Source organism: Gossypium raimondii, chromosome 5 (assembly GCF_025698545.1).
Source record: "Gossypium raimondii isolate GPD5lz chromosome 5, ASM2569854v1, whole genome shotgun sequence".
NCBI lineage: Eukaryota > Viridiplantae > Streptophyta > Magnoliopsida > Malvales > Malvaceae > Gossypium > Gossypium raimondii.
The window spans coordinates 20,734,148-20,757,474 of NC_068569.1; the positions used below are offsets into that span (position 1 = coordinate 20,734,148).

At 33.4% G+C, this 23,327-nt stretch overlaps 1 protein-coding gene and 1 pseudogene across 1 annotated transcript; one reads left to right on the top strand and one right to left on the bottom strand.

Annotated features, from left to right (window-relative positions):
* Positions 1 to 6,115: 6,115 nt before the first annotated feature.
* Positions 6,116 to 13,989, top strand: LOC105769781 (putative transcription elongation factor SPT5 homolog 1; annotated as a pseudogene).
* Positions 13,990 to 15,071: 1,082 nt separating this feature from the next.
* LOC105769844 (serine carboxypeptidase-like 42) lies at positions 15,072 to 18,986 on the bottom strand. Its single transcript, XM_012590759.2, has 11 exons — positions 18,797 to 18,986; positions 18,319 to 18,618; positions 17,563 to 17,670; positions 17,364 to 17,456; positions 17,149 to 17,241; positions 16,811 to 16,896; positions 16,390 to 16,668; positions 16,132 to 16,265; positions 15,863 to 15,955; positions 15,644 to 15,761; positions 15,072 to 15,554 (listed from the first exon to the last, which is right to left on the bottom strand). Exons 2-11 carry the CDS (start codon positions 18,596 to 18,598, stop codon positions 15,387 to 15,389), a joined length of 1,452 nt encoding a protein of 483 aa, XP_012446213.1. The 5' UTR covers positions 18,599 to 18,618; positions 18,797 to 18,986; the 3' UTR covers positions 15,072 to 15,386.
* Between the last annotated feature and the right edge of the window lie 4,341 nt (positions 18,987 to 23,327).

The window sequence follows — 23,327 nt, forward strand, 5'->3', positions numbered from 1 at the left end:
GTCTTTAAAAAAACAACAAATTGTCACTTTATCTACAACTGAAGCCGAGTTTGTGTCCGCAACAGCTTGTGCTTGTCAAGCTATTTGGTTGAGGAAAATACTTGAACTACACTTATTGCAACAAGGAGCAACAACAATTTTCTATGACAATAATTCTGCAATCAAACTTTCCAAGAATTTGGTGTTACATGGACGAAGCAAGCATATAGATGTGAAGTACCATTATTTGAGGGATCTTACAAATAATGGCGTCATTGATTTGATTTGTTGTAGGAGTGAAGACCAAAGTGCTGATATTTTCACTAAATCTTTAAAGAGAGCTGCATTTCAGAAGTTAAGAAGGTTGCTTGGTGTCTGCACTTTGGAAGATTCATCAGTTTGAAGCTATAATCTTTTAAACCAAATATTTGCGAGTTTTTGGTTTAAGGGAGAGTTTGTTAAAGCTATACGTGTGTGTGTGTGGAGTTTGATTGAGTCAAGTAGTTGGTTAAAAAGATCATGTCTTGTGCAAATAATCTGTTAATAATTTATCAATATTTTATTGTTATTGCTCCTCTAATTTCGAAATTTTGTTGTAGTAGGATTCCTATTTCCTAACTATTAGTTGTTGGAATTTTGCCTATTTAAAGGCATTGATTAGTGGCTAATAAAAAGTAGAAATTAGTTCAATTCTCATCTGTCACTATCGCTAATCATTTTCTTTATAGAATAAAAACTTAGCAGCAACTTTTATTTTTCAACAGAATTTATTGTATTTGAAAAAAGGGATCAATCAAGTTACAGATGATGTCTGGCTTCTACTTGCGGACCATACATACGGATACAGTATATATTTGCAAAGAATAGCTTAATGGAACATATGGTTGTCAGGCAGTGGAGGGGATAAATATATATATAGAAAAGAGGGTTTCTTTGTTTATAGAGAAATTCCATGATATTCAAAATATAGAGAGTTAAAAAGGCAGTTATTTTACTAAATTGACAAAAAAAATTAAATATTTATAAGAATAACTCAGATTCAAAAATATTAACGAAAATAACCTAGAAGGAACTGTGCATAGTGCTGTCGGCAACTCCATGACTGGCACCCATGTCAGAAATGATTAAAAAAATATATTTTTGGTGCCGGTAATACAATGGTTGACATTCATGTATATTTTTTTCACCCGTATTTTGTACAATACATTTTATACTTAGTTTTAAAAATTAATAATTTTTTTGGGTGCAATGTAGCAGGTGGCCAGCACCCATTTTCAAACCTTCTTAATTTTTTGGTGCCAGTACTGAGGTAGCCAACACCCATTTTCAATGACAAATATTATTTTTCTTGATCTCGTGAACCCATCGGTCGGCATCAGTACATATGGGAATTTCGTGATCAAAAAACAAAAAGAAAAAAATATGTAAACTCATCTTTTGCAAATGATTCTCTTCGCTATTTCTTCCCAAACCCCTCCTTTTCATCATCTCTTGTTTCAGAAAACTAAAAAGAAAAAAAAAAGACTTATGATATAATTTATCTGTTTCAGAAAATGAAAAGCCAAAAACATTTTAGAAAATGAAAAAAAATTGAGAAGAAGGGAGGAAGAGAAAAAAAAATTTGAGATATGGAAAATGAAAATGAATGGAACAGTTGGGTTTTCAATGAGGGATACAACTCATTTCTTTTTGTTTTAGTTTTATTTATTTATTTAGTTACTTGTTTGTTGGTTTTCAATGTTCTGTTGGCTTTTCATTTTCTGAAACAGTTAAACTATCGTAAGTTTTTTTTTTTTCTTTTTAATTTTTTGAAACAGGAGATGATGAAAAGGAATGAAAGAGTTTGGGAAGAAATAGATGAGTTTGCATATTTTTTTCTTTTGGTTTTTTTATCATGGAATACCCATATGTATTGTTGTTGCCCACCTGCTACAAGACACCAAAAAATTTACTTTTTTAAAGCCATGTGTAAAATGTATTGTACAAAATATAAGCAAAAAAATACACATGGGTGCCGGTCATTACATTACCGACACCAAAAAAAAAACTTAATCCTTTCTGACATGGGTGCCAGCCATGGGGTTGTCGGCACCATCGTGCATTGTTCCTTCCAGGTTATTTTCATTAATGTTTTTGAACCTGGGTTATTCTTATAAATATTTAATCTTTTTAAGTCATTTTAGTAAAATAGCCATCAGGTGAAACCTGGAGAAGGAAGCTTGTGAAAGGATTTAGAGGAAGGAAAATAGTAAGGTAAAAAGGAGAAAAATGAAAACCAGAGATGCGAATCCAGTTTTGAACTTGTTTAAACAACAAGAATATGAAAAATATATATTTATATACAAACTTGAACTTTTTTTTAGTTTTTAACTTTTTTTAATTTTTTTTATAATTTCCAACTTTTTAGTTTTAAACTCATCTAGAACAATTCTAATCAAATGGTTAGCAAGATTCAAATGAACATAGACAATCATATGTCCAGGTTCATTTTAGATATAATTTTTATTAATTATTTCAACATCGTTCCACGTGGTCAACTTCTAGTAGCTGTAGTCTACCATGTCACCACCTATAATAGTCAAACCGGTCAACTAATTGTTTTTGTTAATAGAAGGGCCTAGTTGATTATGTTTGGTCATTAATGACTCAATAGGACACTTTTTTTAAAGGGCTCAAATGATTTTTTTTTCCATTTTTTACTAAGGGCTTCTTTGACCCTTAAGCCAAATCAATTTAATTAATATTTTGAGAAATAGAAAATAATAATTGGGTTAGATAAATTATAAGTGTTGGATAAAAATCCGGATAACGTATATAATTGTAAATAATATACAAGAGGCCCAATAAACATTGTTCTATGAAAGGGGCGAAAAACTCTAGAATTTTCTAGAATGTGTTGCACCCCTTGTGTTCCACTTCTAGTAGAAGATTGTATTTTCTATTAAACTATTATTATTTAATTACATTTTATTTAAACAAAACTCTTGTATTGTTTCTCTATAAATAAGAACTATAAGTTAACCTAATTAGTATTTTTTGAGAGCTCATAGTTTTCGGTTCTTATAGAGAGAATTAACAAGCCTACTGAAAGTTAAGAAAAAAAAAATTCACTATGTGCATTGGTTCGTGCAAATCTGGGTTTAAGGATGATAGAGAAGGTGGTCGGTAGAAAGTTGAGAAACAACGTTAATCTCATCGCACAAAACACAAGTACTAATTCAATTAAGAATTTATTGTTATAAATATTATAATGCTCAATTTAAAAAAACTTAAGCTCTCCTTATACCTAAAAATATTCTTTTTTAAACTAATTTTTTCAAAAATCCTAACATTGACAAAGATATTGTGTGTACTTGCAGAGGACCCTTGGCTTAAGTAGATTGTTAGGCTCAACATTTATTGTTCTAGGAATGCGATCTATCTCCCAACAACAAATAGATATAAAAATATGATAATGTGGAGCATTATCAAGTGAATGATCTTAATGTGTGAAAATTGGCTTTTAATGGGCCCATAACAAAAAAAAGTTAGAGATAGTGACTATTGATTATCGAGCTTACGAGAATCACCGGATCCCTATTAAATTGACGGATTGTAATAAGTTATGCCTAATTTTCCTTTATTTTTTTGGATTATAAATTTCCTAACCAAACTTTGTCGGTTACTACTGGCAAAAAGAGCTCGCAGGAAAATGATAAAAAATTGAAGATCAAAACGTAGAGAGAGAGGTGTGGGGGAAAGGCAAAGTTAGAAGATACATTGTGCTTGAGATAAAGAGGATTTCAGTGTTTCTAGATCAATTATGTAGAGACAGATACATTGTGCTTTAAGAAAAATGGACACAAATGGATTTCACTTGTGCTATTGTTAACATCTATGCCCAGTATGTTAATGATGAGCAAGTGTTGTTGTGGGAAGATATTCTGGATATTAGAAATAACATCTCTTGACCTTCAAGATGTTATTGGGAAATATACCTATATTGTATTAAATATATAATTATTTTTTTATGTATTTGAACGATGAATAAATAGATAAAATTAATATCACATTTCACTAATATATATTTTGTGTTTGTATTTCATTTTCTATATACATAGCGAAGTTGTGATAAGCAAATATTATCCCATTGATTGTCTAAGTTCAAATTGATGATAAGTGGCACTGTAAGAATGTTTACATTACGAGAAAGACAACTTACTTCAGTAGATAATTTAAACGAATCCATAATCCCGTAAAAGAATCAAAGTGAGCATTTGATTCAAATACTTAGAAGGATTATTATGTTGTCTCCAACTCCAATTAGGGAGATGGTTAGTCTTGGCTATCAGAACAGTTGACCCTACGGGTAGAGAAATACATGTACTCATTGAAAGAATGATACATTGGACTGGACCCAAGTTGAATTAATTCTGAATCCATTTGTGAATTGATTCACTTGTGACGTTCATGGTGTGACTTACCTAAATCCTGGATTAGTCACTGACCATGCGTATGTGACTCATGTGCTTTGATATAAGTGGAGGTTTATACTCTAAAGATGATTGAGCCAATAGCCAGTATGTTGGTTACATGACTTTACTAGTAATAATGAAATTTATAACTCGATTAAAGAGTTAACGATATCTTCTCATTTGCATTGTTTGGATTAATAAATATGAAACATGGCCACAGGTTGTTTGTTCTCAAATGAGCAATTTATCATGATCGTTAGTTGACAGTGATCATATTAATCATTAAGAAGACACAATGGTAACAATGGGATAAAATAGGATTATATTGAGTGAACGGATTTAACTCAAATGAATCAATAATATCATATGAAAGTAACACACACATGACGAGGTCATTGGATAAAACAATTGGATGAATTAGTTTCGTAAAGTGTATACAATAAGGAGTTTTCAATTATGGTACTTTTTGTGGACTGACTCCATAATTAAGTAAATTACAAATTATCAGAATGATTCCTTTAGATATAAATGCAATTACTCGAGTCTAATTGTATATGTCTGTTTGGTCTCTCCACTAGCTCAATGAAAGCTCGACCGGATTGCATTTGAATTAAAAAAATTTCTACAACTTCGGAAATAATTTAATTGAGTCGATTTATTCGATGATAAATTAAATTAGACAGTCGTGAGAGTTTGTTCAACTAAAGAATTTAATTAAAGATTTTTTTTCAAAAATTAATTTAGAAAATATCAGTGCTTTTTGAGAAAATTATTTTTTTATCAAGTAAGATTAGATTAATTAAAATAAATATGATATTTTTTAAAATTAATTTTTAAGTCGGACAATTGGCCCAATGGGTAATTAAACTTGAAAATTAGACCTAAGATTAAAAAATTGAACCCAAGACCGAAACCCAAAAATTGGATAAACCGAGCTGTGTATGAAACTGGGCTAACGATCCAATCGGTGGTTGGACTGGATCGGCCAGGTTGTCATTGGTCCAGACCGAATCTACTGTCACACCAACCAGACATGCGAATGTCTAACCCATGGTGCCCCAACCATGATAGCAAGCTATTCAAACAACTTGCTAGGGGTCTCGGCCAACCCCATTGGTAGCATCGGACTAGGTGTGCGAACGCCTAGCCGAGGGATGTTGCACCCTGTGCGGCTGGTCATGCGAACGATCGACCTGAGAAGACACCTATCAATTGGGAAAAATGGGAGGTTGGGCGTAGAGCTAGCCGTTCAAAGGGCTAGCTCCACCCTAGCCACGACACAGATGACCTCGTAAGGAGGCACCGAGCCGACCAGACCCATTCGAGAAAAACAATGATGGTTTCGGGTGCTAGGGGGAAGTTGCGTCGACAATGACACCATCGGGCACGATGGTTGTGATGACAACGATCCGACGACCGATAGATGGTCGATGATAATGATTCTTTGACGACATATAGTATTTTATTAATTTAATATTAATGTGAGATATTAAATTTGATTTAATATTTATGATAATATTTCTTAATTTAATATTAATATAACTAATTTCAATCCTAATTTATCTGTATCTAAACTCTCAGTATAAGAAGAGTGAACCATTATTTTGATTAAGAGCGAGCCACAAAATACAAATTTTGATTAGTTATTTATTAGCAAAAAAGAATTGCTGCAGGTAACCTAAAAACTATTAATTAATTATATACAAAGTCTCGTAAGCTTCTCTTCCTTATCTAGGGTTTCACAAAAAATTCAGAAGTATGATATCGTCAATCTTTTTTTTAGACTTTAGATCCTCCATCGAGTTGCTGCAATGGCCAGAGGAAGAGGTGAGGAAGATGATGACATTGAAGACGAAGAGTACGAAGATGACGACCAATTGTTGGTCGATGAGGATTACGACGAGGACGAAGACGTAGGGAGAGGCCGTGGCAGTTCAAGTAAGAAGCGGCGGAGATCTGATTTCATCGATGACGTGGCAGAGGAGGACGATGAGGAAGACGAAGATGATGACGATGACGATGAGCTTTATGGCGGTGGTGGGAAAAAGCATAGCAAGGCTCCTCGTGTTGGCGCTCAGTTTTTTGATCTTGAAGCTCAAGTCGATAGCGATGAGGAAGAGGAAGAGGATGAGGGAGAGGACGGTAATTTCATGTGCTTAATTTTGTTCTTGAAATTGGTAATGAAGTGGGAAAATTGATGATTAATGTGCTCTAATTGATCATATATTGAGATAAATTAAATTAAGTTATTTTTTAGAAATTAGTTTCAAATTCAAAACTTAAATTTAGTTCAACTTCAATATAGTTCAACTTAAATTCAAAACTCTTTAGGTGGTTGTATGTCATTCTGATATCTAAGCAATTATCAGAATGTTGTTTTCAACATTGTTATGGTAGTGTAATTTAACATCAGGAATGACTTTGGTAGTTTTCCAACCTTTTCCTTCTGAACGTGTCTGTCGAAAAGTCTCATTCATTACAATGAACTCTTAATGTGACTATTATTGGCTAGGCAAGGCCGAAATAATGCTACATTGCATACTTGGCATTTGATGCTTGCAGATTCAAGGAATTCCTCCTTTTTGGACATAATCACTCACTTTGAAAATTTGCTACTTCGATAATTGTTAAAATCTCAGCGAGCTCATTGTTTTCTAATTGTTTTTTTATTCTAAACTTTTATGTGATGAATCCCTCTTTCATTACATTGAATCACAATCATTTGTAGGAACTGAAGAAGAGTTCATTTCTGCATAGTTCTTGCTTCACTTTTTACTGTTCTGTTGCATTTGGACCTGTATTGGGATGGTTTGTATTCAATGTTTTGCAAGTTCTAAGAATACTTCCTTTTTTTGAAATTTAAATTATTCAATTGCAATTTCAAGGTTTTGTTTTTTCTTTTACTCCTCCCCTGGTTATTGAGTTCTAATTTAGTCATTTTTTTATGCTTCTTAGTTTTTAGCATATTATTCTTGAGAATCTTTCTATTCCACCTATAATCAATTGGTTATAGCTCCTGCAGTAGCAGTAACTCGGATAGAAATGATGTGTAGAAGCATTCATGTGAATAGCATGGCTGGTATCATTTGTTCACATTTTCAATGTTTTGCCCCAAACAATATTGCTTTCAATTATCGTACATGTTGCTCTGATTGAAAAAGATAAATGCGGTTCAGATTGACTGATGAGGCATGCATAATCAGCACAATGATTTGATTTGGTAAACCCTTATGGAATTGTCATAGAAAGCTATTTCGCTGATAAGAGTGTAATGAATAAGTGGCATATCTTAGTATGGTGATTTCTGTTGAACCTTCTATTTGTGCCTGGTTTTTCATCCTTGATTTTCTTAATGTTGCTGATATATTGATGTCTGGAAATGCAGATTTCATAGTTGAGACTGGAGCTGATCTACCTGATGAAGACGTTGGTAGAAGGATGCACCGTCGCCCATTACCACTCCGGGAGGATGAACAAGAAGATGTTGAAGCTCTTGAGAGAAGCATTCAGGCTAGGTATGCAAGATCAAGTCACACAGAATATGATGAGGAGACAACTGATGTGGAGCAGCAAGCACTTTTGCCTTCAGTAAGAGATCCAAAGCTGTGGATGGTGAAATGTGCGGTATGATGATGATTTCCTGTGCAGTTTAAGTTTTGAAAACTTGTTATTGGGCAGAAATGGTTAGTACATTAGCTGCGGAGTTCAACTAAGATCATGTTCATGCATGCTAGATTGGTCGTGAACGAGAAACTGCAGTTTGCCTCATGCAGAAATGCATTGATAAAGGATCTGAACTACAAATCAGGTCTGTTATTGCCCTTGATCACCTTAAAAATTATATTTATATTGAAGCAGACAAGGATGCCCATGTGAGAGAGGTTTGCGATCTTTTATTCTTTTGCTTTAATTTTTGGATGGATATTGTAGCTTTAGATGTCTACATATATTTCTGTTGACCAATTTTGATCTGCTTCAGGCTGTGAAAGGTCTGCGTACCATATTTGCAGCAAAGATTATGCTTGTTCCAATAAGAGAAATGACTGATGTTTTATCAGTGGAAAGCAAAGCGGCTGATCTTTCTAGAGATACCTGGGTCAGAATGAAGATTGGGACATACAAGGGTGATCTTGCTCAAGTATGCCTTTTGTCTTTTTCTACTTTCATGAATATTCCCTTTTGAAAAATCTTAGTCTGACTGTGTAATTTCTATTTCATAGGTGGTTGATGTGGATAATGTGCGGCAGAGAGTCACTGTGAAATTGATTCCTAGGATTGACTTACAGGCTCTTGCTAATAAATTGGTATGGAATTGATTGCATTTGTTTTAGGTGTTTATCTCATGGATTGTGCATGTTGAAAGCCTTACAATAAGATAGTGTTTTAATTTTCCAATGCAGGTATAGTTTGTTTGTTGTCTATATATGATTGTATTTTAACTGATTTACATGAACTATTTGGCTTTCTTTCCTGGTTCCATCATCTTTGATCTGGTCTTATACTGTTTCATACAGGAAGGAAGAGAAGTTGCAAAGAAGAAAGCTTTCGTCCCTCCTCCTCGTTTTATGAATGTTGATGAAGCTAGGTAGGTTAAATGGTTCCAACCTCTAGTGAAAAATCTACCACATTTATTTGTTTCAGAAAACTTAAGCTCACATGTCTTGATATTTGTGCTTTTTTTAGGGAACTTCATATTCGTGTAGAGCGCAGACGAAATTCGATCACTGGTGATTACTTTGAGAATATTGGGGGCATGTTGTTTAAAGATGGGTTCTTGTACAAAACGGTGTCGATGAAGTCAATTAGTGCTCATAACATAAAACCAACGTTTGATGAACTCGAAAAGTTTCGGACACCTGGCAATAATGGAGAAGGTGAAATGGTTGGTTTATCAACTTTGTTTGCAAACAGAAAGAAAAACCATTTCTTGAAGGGTGATGCAGTTATTGTTGTCAAGGGAGATCTGAAAAATTTAAAGGGATGGGTTGAAAAGGTTGAGGAAGAGAATGTCCATATTAGACCGGAAATGAAAGGCCTTCCTGTAAGTCAATATTGGTATTCTTTGAGTTAAGTCTTTGATCACTAGTGTGCATGTAAGATATCTTATTGCTAGGTCATACTTGGCCTTCAACGATGTTTTTCAGAAAACTCTTACTGTTAACGAAAAAGAGTTGTGTAAGTACTTCGAGCCTGGGAATCACGTGAAGGTTGTTTCTGGGACGAAGGAAGGTGCAACCGGTATGGTTGTCAAGGTTGAGCAGCATGTTCTCATCATTTTATCTGATACAACCAAAGAACATGTAAGTAATACATCTTTTGAAGTCTGGTCCAGACCTAAAGAATATCTTTGTGGAAAAATAATTGGCATTTCTTATATTAGATCCGTGTTTTTGCTGATGATGTCGTTGAGAGCTCTGAAGTAACTACTGGTGTTACAAAAATTGGGGACTTTGAGCTTCATGACCTTGTGCTACTAGAGTAAGTAGTTTTTCGCTGAAGGATTTGGACTTGTCTTTAGTTAATTTGGGGTCTTAAGGTATTAATTATGTTTCAGTAACAATAGCTTTGGAGTAATTATACGTGTAGAAAGTGAAGCATTTCAGGTGAGTGACCTCTCTTAAGTAACCGGATTTTCACTGCTACTCTTTTGACTGTTCTCATGGTCGTTTACTTTCTTTTAGGTTCTTAAGGGTGTTCCAGAGCGGCCAGAGGTTTCTCTTGTCAAATTGAGGGAAATCAAATGCAAGCTTGACAAAAAATTTAATGTGCAAGACAGATATAGGAATCCTATTTCTGTGAAAGATGTGGTTAGGATACTTGAGGGTCATTGTAAAGTAAGATTCTCGTTTTTCATTTTGGTTTGTCCTAGTATTCACTTTATGAATTTTTAGTTTACTAACCATCCACTTCTATAAATTTAGGGGAAACAAGGCCCTGTAGAGCACATATACAAAGGAGTTTTGTTCGTGTATGATCGACATCACCTTGAGCATGCTGGGTTTATATGTGTTAAAGCTGATTCTTGTTGTATAGTGGGAGGATCACGTTCCAATGGGAACAGAAATGTTAGACTTTTCTTTTCATTTTTTCGCTGGTTAATTCATGTGTAATTAACACCATTTAATTGAGGTAGTGAACTTGATTCAATCTTTTAGGGTGATTCTTTCTCAAGATTTGGTAGCTTCAAGACTCCACCACGTGTACCACCATCACCAAGCAGATTTGCTAGGGGAGGTCCTCCATTTGATTGTATGTTGGTTTTGTCATTCTTGTTTGTACAAACATGGTTTTTGGATTTGTCTGAATTTTCATTTTCTCTAGTTAAGTGATTAAGTTTCAGTATAAGCTTGATGCTATTAGTTTCTGCCTATTCAAAACAGCCAGCGGGAGACACAGAGGTGGAAGAGGAGGGCATGATGCTTTGATTGGTACTACTGTGAAAATTCGACAGGGTCCTTTTAAGGGTTACCGTGGACGTGTTGTAGATATTAAAGGTCAATCAGTTAGAGTTGAGTTGGAGTCTCAAATGAAGGTTGTTACAGGCAAGTTCAGGTTAATGTTCGAAATGTTTTCTCCTTTTCTCTAGCATCTTTATGACTTATAGAACTTGTTCATGTCTGCAGTCGATCGCAATTTTATATCTGATAATGTGGTTATTCAACACCCACTCGGTAAATATGATTTCCTTGGCATCCATTTTGTTGTTTCTTGACTATGAAAGCTCTCTTCTTACGTGTTCTGATGTTGTATGTTTTATTTTTTCACCAGTGATACATCTCGATATGGTATGGGAAGTGAAACACCTATGCACCCTTCACGAACTCCTTTACATCTATATATGACTCCTATGAGAGATCCTGGAGGTACCTTTTTTTTCATGTATTTAGTGTTTTCTTGTGCTTTTCAAGTGTGGATACTTCCATTAATAACTGATATTGTTATATACTAGGACCATAGTAATTGGTTACTTTTATGTTCTCTGTAGCAACACCAATCCATGATGGCATGAGAACACCTATGCGTGACAGGGCATGGAATCCTTATGCACCAATGAGTCCACCCAGGTTTATTTGTAGATTCCATTTATTGAGTGCATCCTGCCTCAGTGGTTTAATCATGCCTGGTTAACGATTGGTTTTTTATTATTATTATGACTGCAAATTAGGGATAATTGGGAGGAAGGAAATCCTGCCTCTTGGGGAACTAGTCCGCAGTATCAGGTTAGATTTCTTCCACGGTTTGGTGCCATTAGTGATATAGCTATTTTTCCTAACTGAAAGTATATGAATTTGATTCGTTCGTTGTAAAATAACTGTAATGCTGTTCCTTTCAGCCTGGAAGTCCTCCTTCAAGGGCATATGAAGCACCTACTCCTGGTTCAGGTTGGGCTAGTACTCCTGGTGGTAATTACAGTGAGGCTGGAACACCAAGGGATAGCAATTTGGCTTATGGTAATTATATTTTGGCTTACTTTTGCTATTTGAATGTGTTGATGTTCTTTAGTGTTGCACTGTTGCTCATATTGTATGTTTGTTTCAGCCAATGCTCCTAGTCCTTATATGCCATCAACTCCCAGTGGGCAGCCTATGACGCCAAGCTCGGGATTCTATATTCCAGGTACACCTGGAGGGCAGCCAATGACACCTGGAACTGGCGGTCTTGATATTATCTCTCCTGTAATAGGTACTTTTTCTGTCTCCCCCACCTGTTTTTTTTAGAATACTGAACATTTTTTATTTGGGTCATTGCCTGGAGGTTCTGGATGTTTTTATGGGATTTAAATTTTATTTCCCATATAATTCATTAATTCTTTTTATACCTGATCTGTTTTGGTGACAAATTCTGAATAACTTACCTTTTTGATCAGTTCTTAAAATTTCTTTTATTAGTTCTCTGTTGTTAACCCTGGAACCCATTTTGAGTTTGTTTTTCATTATGACTGAAGAAATGAAGGCTTCGGTACTTCTGTAGTTTTTCTAGAATGCTTTAAGTTTATGTTAATTTATTTCCTGCATTGCAGTTCAAAACTTTAAGAAAATGAAAGAAAAAAGTAAACTGTAAATATCCCTCCAATTTAACATTCAGTGCTTGCAGGTGCTGACAATGAAGGACCATGGTTCATGCCTGATATTTTGGTCAATGTGCACAAATCTGGAGATGAGACTCTTGGAATTATCCAAGAGGTGCTTCAGGTATGTCTTCCATCAATGTTCTAAAAATATTTGCCTTTTGCTTCTGTATAAATATACATTTACAAATTATTTTCTTCAGTGCCATGAAAATTGAAGTGGTCTTGGTTTAATTTTTATTACAATTGCTTAATTGGTTATTATCTTTAATGATTACATATTTCAAATATATCTATGTTCTAAAGGTGCATGTACCATCCACGAATGTCCTTTGTTTGAAATACTTGCATTTCGGTTCAGTTTTTCATGTGTAGTCCTCTTAAAAGTTGTCCCCAAAACCAATACTAGGCTAAGGAAATTGAATCCATGTTTAATTGAGAGCTGAGCATTGGTATTAATCAACTTTAGGCTATAGCTTATGGCATGAATTGTTTGGGTTTATAATTATAGATTATATGTTTGGTTATGGGAATAATCTTTTATTGTTAGATACAATATTGATACCTCTATGTATGTTATGACATGTTCATGTGTTCCTGTCTTTTTCATGTTATTTCTCGTATTGCGATTTTTTTTTCTTGTTATACTTGTGTAATGTCTCAATTCATTTTATATCTTGCATGGTTTTTGGTAGTGGTTCAATTTAGAGGGCAAATAAGTGTTCGTAATTTGTCATAATGGTTCAATTTAGAGAAATTTGTGTTTGTATAGTGTATATGTTATTTTTGTTTCCAAAGTATGACAATTTATGTGAAGTTTAACTTTTGTATTCATTTTATATAGATTTTAAAGTTTTCATATGTCGGGTATTTATGATATTTTAACTCTTAATTTTCTGAAGCATAGTCAGGGCATATACTCTAGTATTGTAATAGATATTACCACAAAAAATGGTCAGTTTTTAGACCTCATGGGACCAAGCTGCTGTTGAAACCTCATCTGTAGTGAGGCATGTTGTAAGGCACTGTTATTGACTGTAATGGGAGTGTTTGAAAAATAATTGATGGTCCATAAATACAGGATGGATCGTGTAAGGTGGGGCTCGGATTAAATGGCAGTGGCGATACCATAATTGTGATGCCGAGTGAGATGGAGATAGTACCCCCAAGGAAATCAGATAAGATCAAAATCATGGGTGGCTCACTTCGTGGGGTTACTGGCAAGTTAATTGGTGTGGATGGCACGGATGGCATTGTAAGGATAGATGACAGTCTTGATGTCAAGATTTTGGACTTGGTTATGCTAGCAAAATTACCCTAATCAACATATACAAAAAATAAACATCAAAATTAACAGTATATTATTACTATTATTTATTGAGCAATTTTTTTGTGAGGAATTGTTAATAATATGAGCTCTCCCCCTTTCTCTCTCTGCATTGGTGCATAGTCAAACTTATTTATTAGTACGAATGATTTGATTCTCAATGCCCAAATTTCAATGGTTGATGTAATTTTTCATGTATGGGGCTGCAGTGTTATGTATAAAAAATGTGGGTGCAAGTAGCGGCAAAAGGTCGACCATGACTCTTTATTATCATATCTATGCTTTTCCGTATTCAATGGAGATGGAGGGGCTATGCATGCATGTATTTGGACTTTTAATTAAATGTCACGGGATCAAGTAATGTTAAGCAAGACTGTGCATGTTTTCCAGCTGTTGTTTCTTTATCTTTAAGAAAGCCTGAATTTATTTTATGGAATATCTTTCAGGATCTATTAAGGATACTGAGGTCACATTTCATTATACCAATAATAGATTAAATACGATTGGATTAGAGGAGTCCGGTGCTTGTTATCGGGCTGGGTTGGCCTCCCCCCATTTCGTTTTTCAAAAAATAATAATATTTTAATTTTTTTAATTTTAATTGATATTTTATATATTTTTACAATTAAGTTTATATAACATTTTTATTATTTAAACCGAAATTGGGTCAGGCTGACGTGTGAAAATTCTTCTCCAGGCTTGCTCTAACTCAGATCGGGTTTACGGGGCCGGGTAGGCTATCCGACCCTTGGATAGTACTAGATGGGATATATAAAATAATGTGATTAAAATAATATGGGAAAATGGTTGAAAATCCCATACCATGAATGTAAAAATTATTAAAAAGGTTTTTATCATTCAAGGCTTCGGTATTTAGTGGCTTCATAACAATAATTAAGTAAAAAAGCATAGTGTGGGAGAATGGATGAGTTAATGCTGCTTGGCATGTAAGCTTTGTTGGCTTTCTCACATATTTTATATTTAAGGTGGGTAACAATACATGGAGACTGCCAACGCTTGAAAACCAACTCACTACTGCTGCAACTCTTCAATCTTTAAGAGAGTAAATAATTTGTTGGCTTTGGACTGCTGGAAAAAAAACACTTTTTTAATCAAGGAAGGATAGATTTTGTAACAATGACAGGACGGCCTTGGAACTGGATATGGAAGAAGGTTCAATTAACCACATCATGCATCAGAGATGTGTATATTTTCCAGAGAATTGGTTCATTGAGCTGTCAGATGCAGACACTTCAATTATAAACCTTAAACCAATGAATCAAATTACATTTTCCCATCATCAAAACCATATTCTCTCTTATCAAATTAATCGGAGCCTGATCATCCATTTCAATCACATAAAGAATTTAGTCCTACAATCAAACTCTCTCTCTCTCTCTCTCTCTCTCTCTCTCTCTGCCACTACAAATCAAGGTTTGCCCCCATTTTCTTCTGGAGACACCCCCTTATTCCTTTATTACCCTATTGGACGAGCATATTCTGAAACTCGGAACAACTTGAAACTGTATCACACTTTGCTGTATGGTTTACAGTGTTCTCATTCATGAATGGGAGGATGTATATTGTTCGGCAGTCTCCGGCCATGGACGAATGAACTGAACAAATGCAAGGCTCTTGATGGTTGTGAATATGGTACCATATGTGCAGCCCCCCTCACAGTGGCAAAGGTCAACAAATTTCCGTATTCAGTCACCCATCCTCCAACCTAACCAAAAAACATAGACCCAAGAAAGTGAAGAAAGTTGCAAACCTTAAAAGCATAACTCTTTAGATTTGTTGGCAATCATTAAAAACCTGCTGTTTGTGAAACCAAGCTCCATATGGGACTGTAATCTTGAACTTCAAGTCATGAGCTAGTTCACGAACCAGTGTCCTCGAGCCAAGCAATGGCACTACCGAGTCTTGATCCCCACTGCAATCATTAATTTTGACTAATTACACACACACACACATATATAATTATAGCATCCATGCTCCATGTGTGAAATAAGGTAAAGAGATTCTCTATTTTACCTGAATATCCAGACAGGAATGCCATTCAGGATAATTTTTTTGAGAATAGGAAGGATGTTTATGTTACCATCACTGTCACTGTAGCTTAAACGACTGTTCAGTGCACACACAAAAAACCACCATCATGGCGTAAAGGATCATTAGAAATTCTAAACAATACTTTTATAAAAAGCATGTCACTGATTTAAGATACCATAAGATCCATTACATACTATCCTTAGGATAAATGTTGACACAACTCCCAAACCCACTACCATATTTGAACTTACCCACTGCACATACTCCAATCATAAGGTAATTTGGTGCGATTAGCATAAAGTGCCATCTGAACCTCAGGTAGGTTTAAGTAGAAACGCCTTTCAAAGCTCATACACACATCAATACCAATACTTATCTTCGTTGCCTGTGTATATCAGGAAAAGTTAATCATTGCAGAGGTGAGAAAAAAGAAATGACGGATACGGGGTTTAATTCAGTTAGTTCATGCAACTACTTGTAAGAAGGAAGAAAGGAAAAGAGAAGCATACCATTTTCCGCAATCTCAATTCTTGTTCGACGAGAGATGGATAACAAATATCTAGGAGAACATCATAATTGTTCACATAATTACCAACGATTCTATTTGCTTCAACTATGGCCTGGGAGCAGGGGCGGGATACATTATGAGGACTCTCAAAGACATAGTCATCGAAATCACATTCATTCATGATGGTAAGGCCAACTTCATCAGAAATCATCCCATGTGACCAGAAGAATTCATATGTTGCAGGAACATCCCGATCAAGTCGTAGAAGAGGATTCCCAATCTAAAATCAGAAAAGAAAATTAATAAAATGAAACAAGCCAAGTAAAAATGTTAAACAAATCAAAGGAAGAACCACAAGATCCCAATATCATCTTCTCTTTTATTTCTTATCAAATAACATAGGGTAGTGCAAGTTTTCTTACAGCAACTCCTTTGATGTTAAACTTAAAACCCTTTGATCGTGCATTATGATCCAGTAGAACTTCAGCCAACTGTGGTATGTAATGTCCTGTATGACAACGCGTCATGCAACTGTAAAACTGAATCAAGGTAAAAGGTGGACTGAAAATTTTCTGATTACTGCCTTAAATAACAACAATACTAAGACTTGGTACCAAATCTAAAATATATCATATTCTATTTTGATACTGTAAAAGAGTAGGAAATGACATAGAATTTTGCTATTGCATCTGATTTGCCATGTAGAAACATGTAGTTGTAGACAGGCATTTTCCAAAGTGTTTCTGTAAACTAAACTTACCTGCATAGCTTTCTCCAGTAAGAAACAGTTCTCTGGACTTGAATTCTGGGAACTTCTCATACCATTTCATCATGAAAATATACATATCCTTGGCTGACAGGAAAAAGAGATCAAGTTCTTAACAATTTTTTTTCTCCAAAACTATAAATTTCAATATCTATCAATGAAGCTTGTTGCAGGAATTATCCTAAGATCAGTTGGTGAAATCACATTACCAGTGGAAGCATCCCCACGGATATAATCTGAAGATGTATTTGAGTAAGACCAGCCTACACCAACAGGGGACTCAACAAACAGGAGATTTGATGCTATTGAGAACAAAATGAAAAAAAGAAGAAAGAACATTATTTGTATTCATTAACAATCAAATACTGAAATCTCATTGCATTTTAATGCAATAAACATATTTTGTACCTTTGTTCCATGACATTGAATTTATTCGAAGGCTTCGGCCGTCACCTCTAGGATAAAATGGACCCAATTCTGTAAAAGCACCCCCTCCCACGGAGGAACACCCTGGCCCTGAAATGAAATTTGAGGATAACAATCAATATAAACAGAGAATCATCTCTACTCCCATGGCTACAACATATCATCACTCTCTCTCTCTCTCAATACATTTGAACTAGTTTTGAAGCTAAAACCAGGGTCTCCACTTTTAAACATGACCAAGTTCATAAGCCCAAACATGAATGAGAGAAATATAGCAGGAGCAAGGTCTACTACCCCCGAATTTAGGGCGTTTTGAATACAAATATACTCATTAATGTTCTAGAGTTTTTGTTTTATTTTTTTTTACATATATTTAGAATCTCAAAAGATACTCTTTCAGAAATAAGTTAATAATACCAAGCATTGATAAAAGGAACCAAAGTACAACATGTGGGAGAAAACGGTGGTTTCACACAACGAAAATGAATCTTCACCCCGGAAAGACAGAAAACAAAACCCAAAAAAAATTTAAGTACTAAATTGAAAACAATGTGACAGAAGAAAGAATGAAAGTACAAATACACAACAACCACACAGACAACAATGGGAACATATTTCATATCAAAACTCAATAATTCAGTCCACAAAGCAGCAACAACAACAACAACAACAACAAAAAGATTTGAAAATAATGGACTGAAGATTCAAGTTTTATAGAAGAGCAAAAAAGCACAGAACCTCCATTGAGCCAGAGAGTGAGGGGCTGCTTCTCAGGGTTCTTATCAGCTTCAACGAAGTAATAAAACAAGCTCCTCCCAGCCTTTACATCTACATCAACATACCCAGCATACTGCTTAAACCCAACTGGCGGCTGACCAGGTAATTTCACTACCAGATCCTCCGCTGGATACCCTTTCACCCCCACTCTCACCGCCACCGCCGCCAATGCAATGCTAAAAAAAACCCCACCAAACCTGTTCCACCTACCCATCTCAAAATACCCTTTATCTTCACACATATGAATTATACCTCAGAACCCTATATAATGTCAGGAAAAACACCAAAAAAGAAGTACATAAATGAATAAAGTAAGGGAAAAAAAGAAAGAAACAGAAACAGAAAATATAATTACGATGGTGATAATGATAACATAAGCAATATCTTTAACCAATATATATATACAAATTAACATCTAATTTCTGTTACATATACTTACAAGTAGCACGTGAATTCTGGGTTTGCTTGTAACAAAAAAGAAAAGTAGAGTATAATACGATTATTATATATAAATTTTTAGGAACGAGAAGAGATCCGAATTGTGCTCAATATAGGAACACTTGCTATAAACAGATATATAGGGGTTTGAATTGAGGAAGGAAAGAAGCTTCATCCTTACAGTTGCTGCCAAGCTGTGTTACCGTTTACTACCTACCTATTACTACCCCTTTGGGTTTTTTTTTAACTGTAGGCCAAAACAAAAGCATGCAAAACCTATTCTTATTTTTAATTTAAAATCCGTAATTTTTAAAATAAAAATATGTACGTATAATTGTTTAGTTTTAATAAAATATCCTTAATTTAATTTATTATTTTATTTCTTTGACTGCGAATCTAATCACACGATCTTATAATAAGAACAAGAGATCTTTCTCGATCAATCCATTTGCCCCTCATTCTTCGAAAATCAGAAAGATCCTTTTCAAGTTTAAATTTACTCATTTGAAATCTGGGTTCTTCTACTTCATTTTTATTTACTTATTTATTATTTTGATTATTTTTTTCCCCTCGTATAACCCCGCAATTGAGATAGTAATTTAATAATGGAGAAGAAAAAAAGAGATACCCCTTGGCATCTTCTAAACTGATCAGATTCTGATAGACAAAAAGTCTGACAACTTCTGCAGTCAAATAAGTCAAAGGAAGGAAAAGTCGCTATTTCGGCTGCTCCATGCAAAGTGGGTTTTAACATGATTTGGGGAGATTGAAAGGCACGGACCAATGGTTGAATAGGTTTTGAAAGGAATCTATTTTTGTTTACAAAATCAAGGCACGCGCCAGTGACTTCAATTTGGATTTAACATTTTACTTTCTCTTTCAATTCTTCAATCATTCAATTATTTAAATTTTAATAAATTTTATATTTATTTACCCTTACTACTTAATTTGATCTTTCAACTATAACTAAAATATTAATTTAAAATGTTTAGACTTTTCAACAAAAATCCAAAATTATTAGAAAATTCAAAAAATATATATGAAATTCATAATTTATTTTTCTAGAATTATAAAAAATTAAGATTAAAGTTGTGTGAAAAAAATAAAAATTCATAAGAGATCTTATTTTTATAATTAAAAAAAAAATACATGGAATCCCATTGTCTAGCTGCAAATCTTTGTGCTGTATGGTCCTTTTGTTCTGTTTCACTTGATGAAAAACAAAGTTTTCTGCTCCTCGTTTTAAGGGTAAGTTGAAAATGGTGAATATGACTAAAAACAATTGAGACCTCGTCTGTATTGAAAAGAATGTTTTAATGTTAAAATGTAAGGTTTACTATCATCACAAGTATTATGAGAATGAAAAAGAAATTCAGTTTATACCATACTATATATGCCAGCTTTAAAGTTTATACTTGCTTATTAATGAAGTGATTTCATGACCCATTGATGTCCAAAATAATTTTCCAACATTCATAATTTATACTATTGCAATTGGGAAGCCAGATTTCACATGGTAGAGTTGGAGAGTGATTGTTCTACTACTATAGATCTCCTCATGTGTAACAACAATGGTCGTGAAGCTCGACATACATTGGATGAAGTTGAAAGGCAATGTAATAGAGATTAACAAGGCAGGTTCAAGCATATTTTCAAAGAGATAAATAAGGTTGTGGATCATATAATAAAGATTACCAATACTTATGACTCTATCTTCATAGATTTAGGCAACCGCCCATGAATATCTGCAAATTGTTATTAGATGATCTTAATAGTGTTGCGCACACTGCAGTTTGTGATGTTGAATTTTTAAGTTTATCAAAGCTTGACCCTCACTTCCACACGAAAAAAAGGTGTATCCATATCTCTTAATTATTTATTAAGAGTTGTGATTATTAAAAGAATACCAAATTGAATAGACATGTTTATTACTAAAATAAATTTGTGTTTGTATGAATGGATGAGAAGTTTTTCATAAATAGGATTTAAAATTTATTTGGATTGACACACTAAAAGACACTAGAAAAAAATATGGAGACAATTTATTTTATTCTCCCTCATATTCAATGGTTATTCTACAAAATTTTGGTAAAAAACACTCTAGTCTCTCTCAAATTTAAAATTGAGTAAATTAGTCACTCTCAAGAAATTGGAGCAATTATTGATCTCTGTTAATTTTGAAAGTGAGCAATTAATCATGGCATTAATGTCTTTTATTAATCATGACAAATTTATCCCTTGATGTTTACATATTTTGTTAATTTAGTCTTAATTCTAAAAATCCGATAAATTTAGCTAAACATTTACACATTTATAAAAATATTGCAGACTAAATTTGTTAAATCATGACCAAATTGATAGAATGTGTAAATTATAATAGCTCAATTTATTATTATCCCAATCAAACTTATGTAAAATTGACGGAAAAACATTAACATTATGATTAATTATCCTTTATTGCCCACTCTCAAAACCGACAATGACTAAATTACTTAGATTTTTGAAAGGGTTCAATTTGCTCAATATAAAAATTGAGAGGGACTGGAGAGGTCTTTTATCCAAATTTTTTATAAAATTGATATTCTTATTATACACTACTCAATGAATTATTTTCATATGCACAAAACACATATAATTATTAGGCTTCATTGTATTATCAAGCTTTATTTATTAATAAATTTTTATATACCAACATATGATAGAAGCGAATAAAATCTTAAAGAAAATAAAATATTTATATTTTCCGAAGCCTTTACTAATCACTCACAAACCAACAAAAACATTTGTTGAAGTTAAAAATGCCTAGTAAAGTTATCATCTTTGGTTAGTGCCTTTATAGTAATCCACTATTGATGTTGACCAGAGTTAAATTGCACAAACGTAGCTATGTCTACTACCTCTTTTGGCATTGCAGTCACATGCAGGTTATGTTCACAACACTGGAACTGGTAGCTTGTCGCGATTTTCTCAATTGAAAGATCCCATATGAGTAAAATAAATGTTTAAAAATAGTAATTCAAAAAAAAATAAACTATAAAAATAGTTATTTTTGTTTGTTTCAGATTACATTTTAATCACTTAGGTTTGAAATGTTACGTTTTAGTCACTTACGTTATCGTTTTGTAACAAGTGGTCACTCTACTGTTAAACTCCGTTACCTCCCTAATGGCAATCCTACGTGACAGTCCAAATGAGTTTTAAATATCAGCTTAGATGTCGAGTTGCTGGGATAAAAATATGTTTTTAATTAAATAAATTTAATTTGAACTACCACGTAAGACAACCAAGTTGGCATTTAAAACCTATTTGGATTGTCACGTAGAAGCATTGTAAGGGAGGTAACGGAGCTTAACGGTAGAGTGGCTATTTCGTAACAAAACGATAACGTAAGTGACTGAAACATAATAATTCAAACATAAAAAGTTAAAATGTAATCTAAAACAAACAAAAATAACTATTTTTTATAATTTACCTTTCAAAAAATGAGTTTAAAAATAGAATGTTAGGTTGGTAGTAAAATTGCAACCAAATAAGTAACTACCTCGAACGATTAGTAGTTGTAGCAAATACGCACTCCATTATAGCAGGAAATTATGACTCAAATTTGGAAGTTAAATTCAAAGTTGCGACTTTCACTACGAGGGTGGTGTGAATTTTATACGGTTGGAGTGTCATTTTAACACCTTATTGATACTTGTTCAAAAAATAACGTCAAATATATGCCGGAACGAAAGAGATACTTCTACCCTTTCAAACTCACCTTTCGCTGCGTGTTTAATATTAAAATTTACTTAGAATAATAGTTAAAATTTTCATTTAGCATTTAGATGATATGGGTTTAAACTTTAAACCATCTCATTTCTTTTCTCTTTCTTAGGTAACATTTGATACAACAAAAAGTAATCACTTTCTTGAAAATTTAACCAGTTGGATAGTAATTCTAATGTTAGGTATATCAAATTTTATTTATTTATTTATTGAAATCTAAATTTTCCTTAAGAGTTACTTTCTCATGAATATGATAATGTGATTCTTATGATAAAAGGTGAAAAATTATTTTCCAATGTAGATTGAAAAGTTAAAATAAATATATTAAGATGGAATTAATTCTATTTGATATTGGTTTAGGATATTAGTCTATTGATAAAGGTAAAAGAAAAAAAAGCTATTGCCTCCTTCCTACATCTTTTTTTTCTCTTACTTCAATAAATTCACAAGTTTTATTCCTATATTTTATTTTATTTTATTTTATTTTTCTAGCTATAAATTTGATTTACCATTTGTATTTGTATAAATATTTTTTTGTAGAATATGAGTATAATTGTTCCATTTAAGTTGTGTCAAAATCGTGAGTTAGATCGCTTATGGTTTTATATTATTATGATTTAATTATTTGTAGTTTTCTTTATATATAGCAATACTTAGAATCAATTTTTTTATATATATTCTTATAGGTTAATGTGATTTCAAATATTTTCTTAAATTTATTCCAAGACATGTTTTATATATATATATATATATATGATTTTATA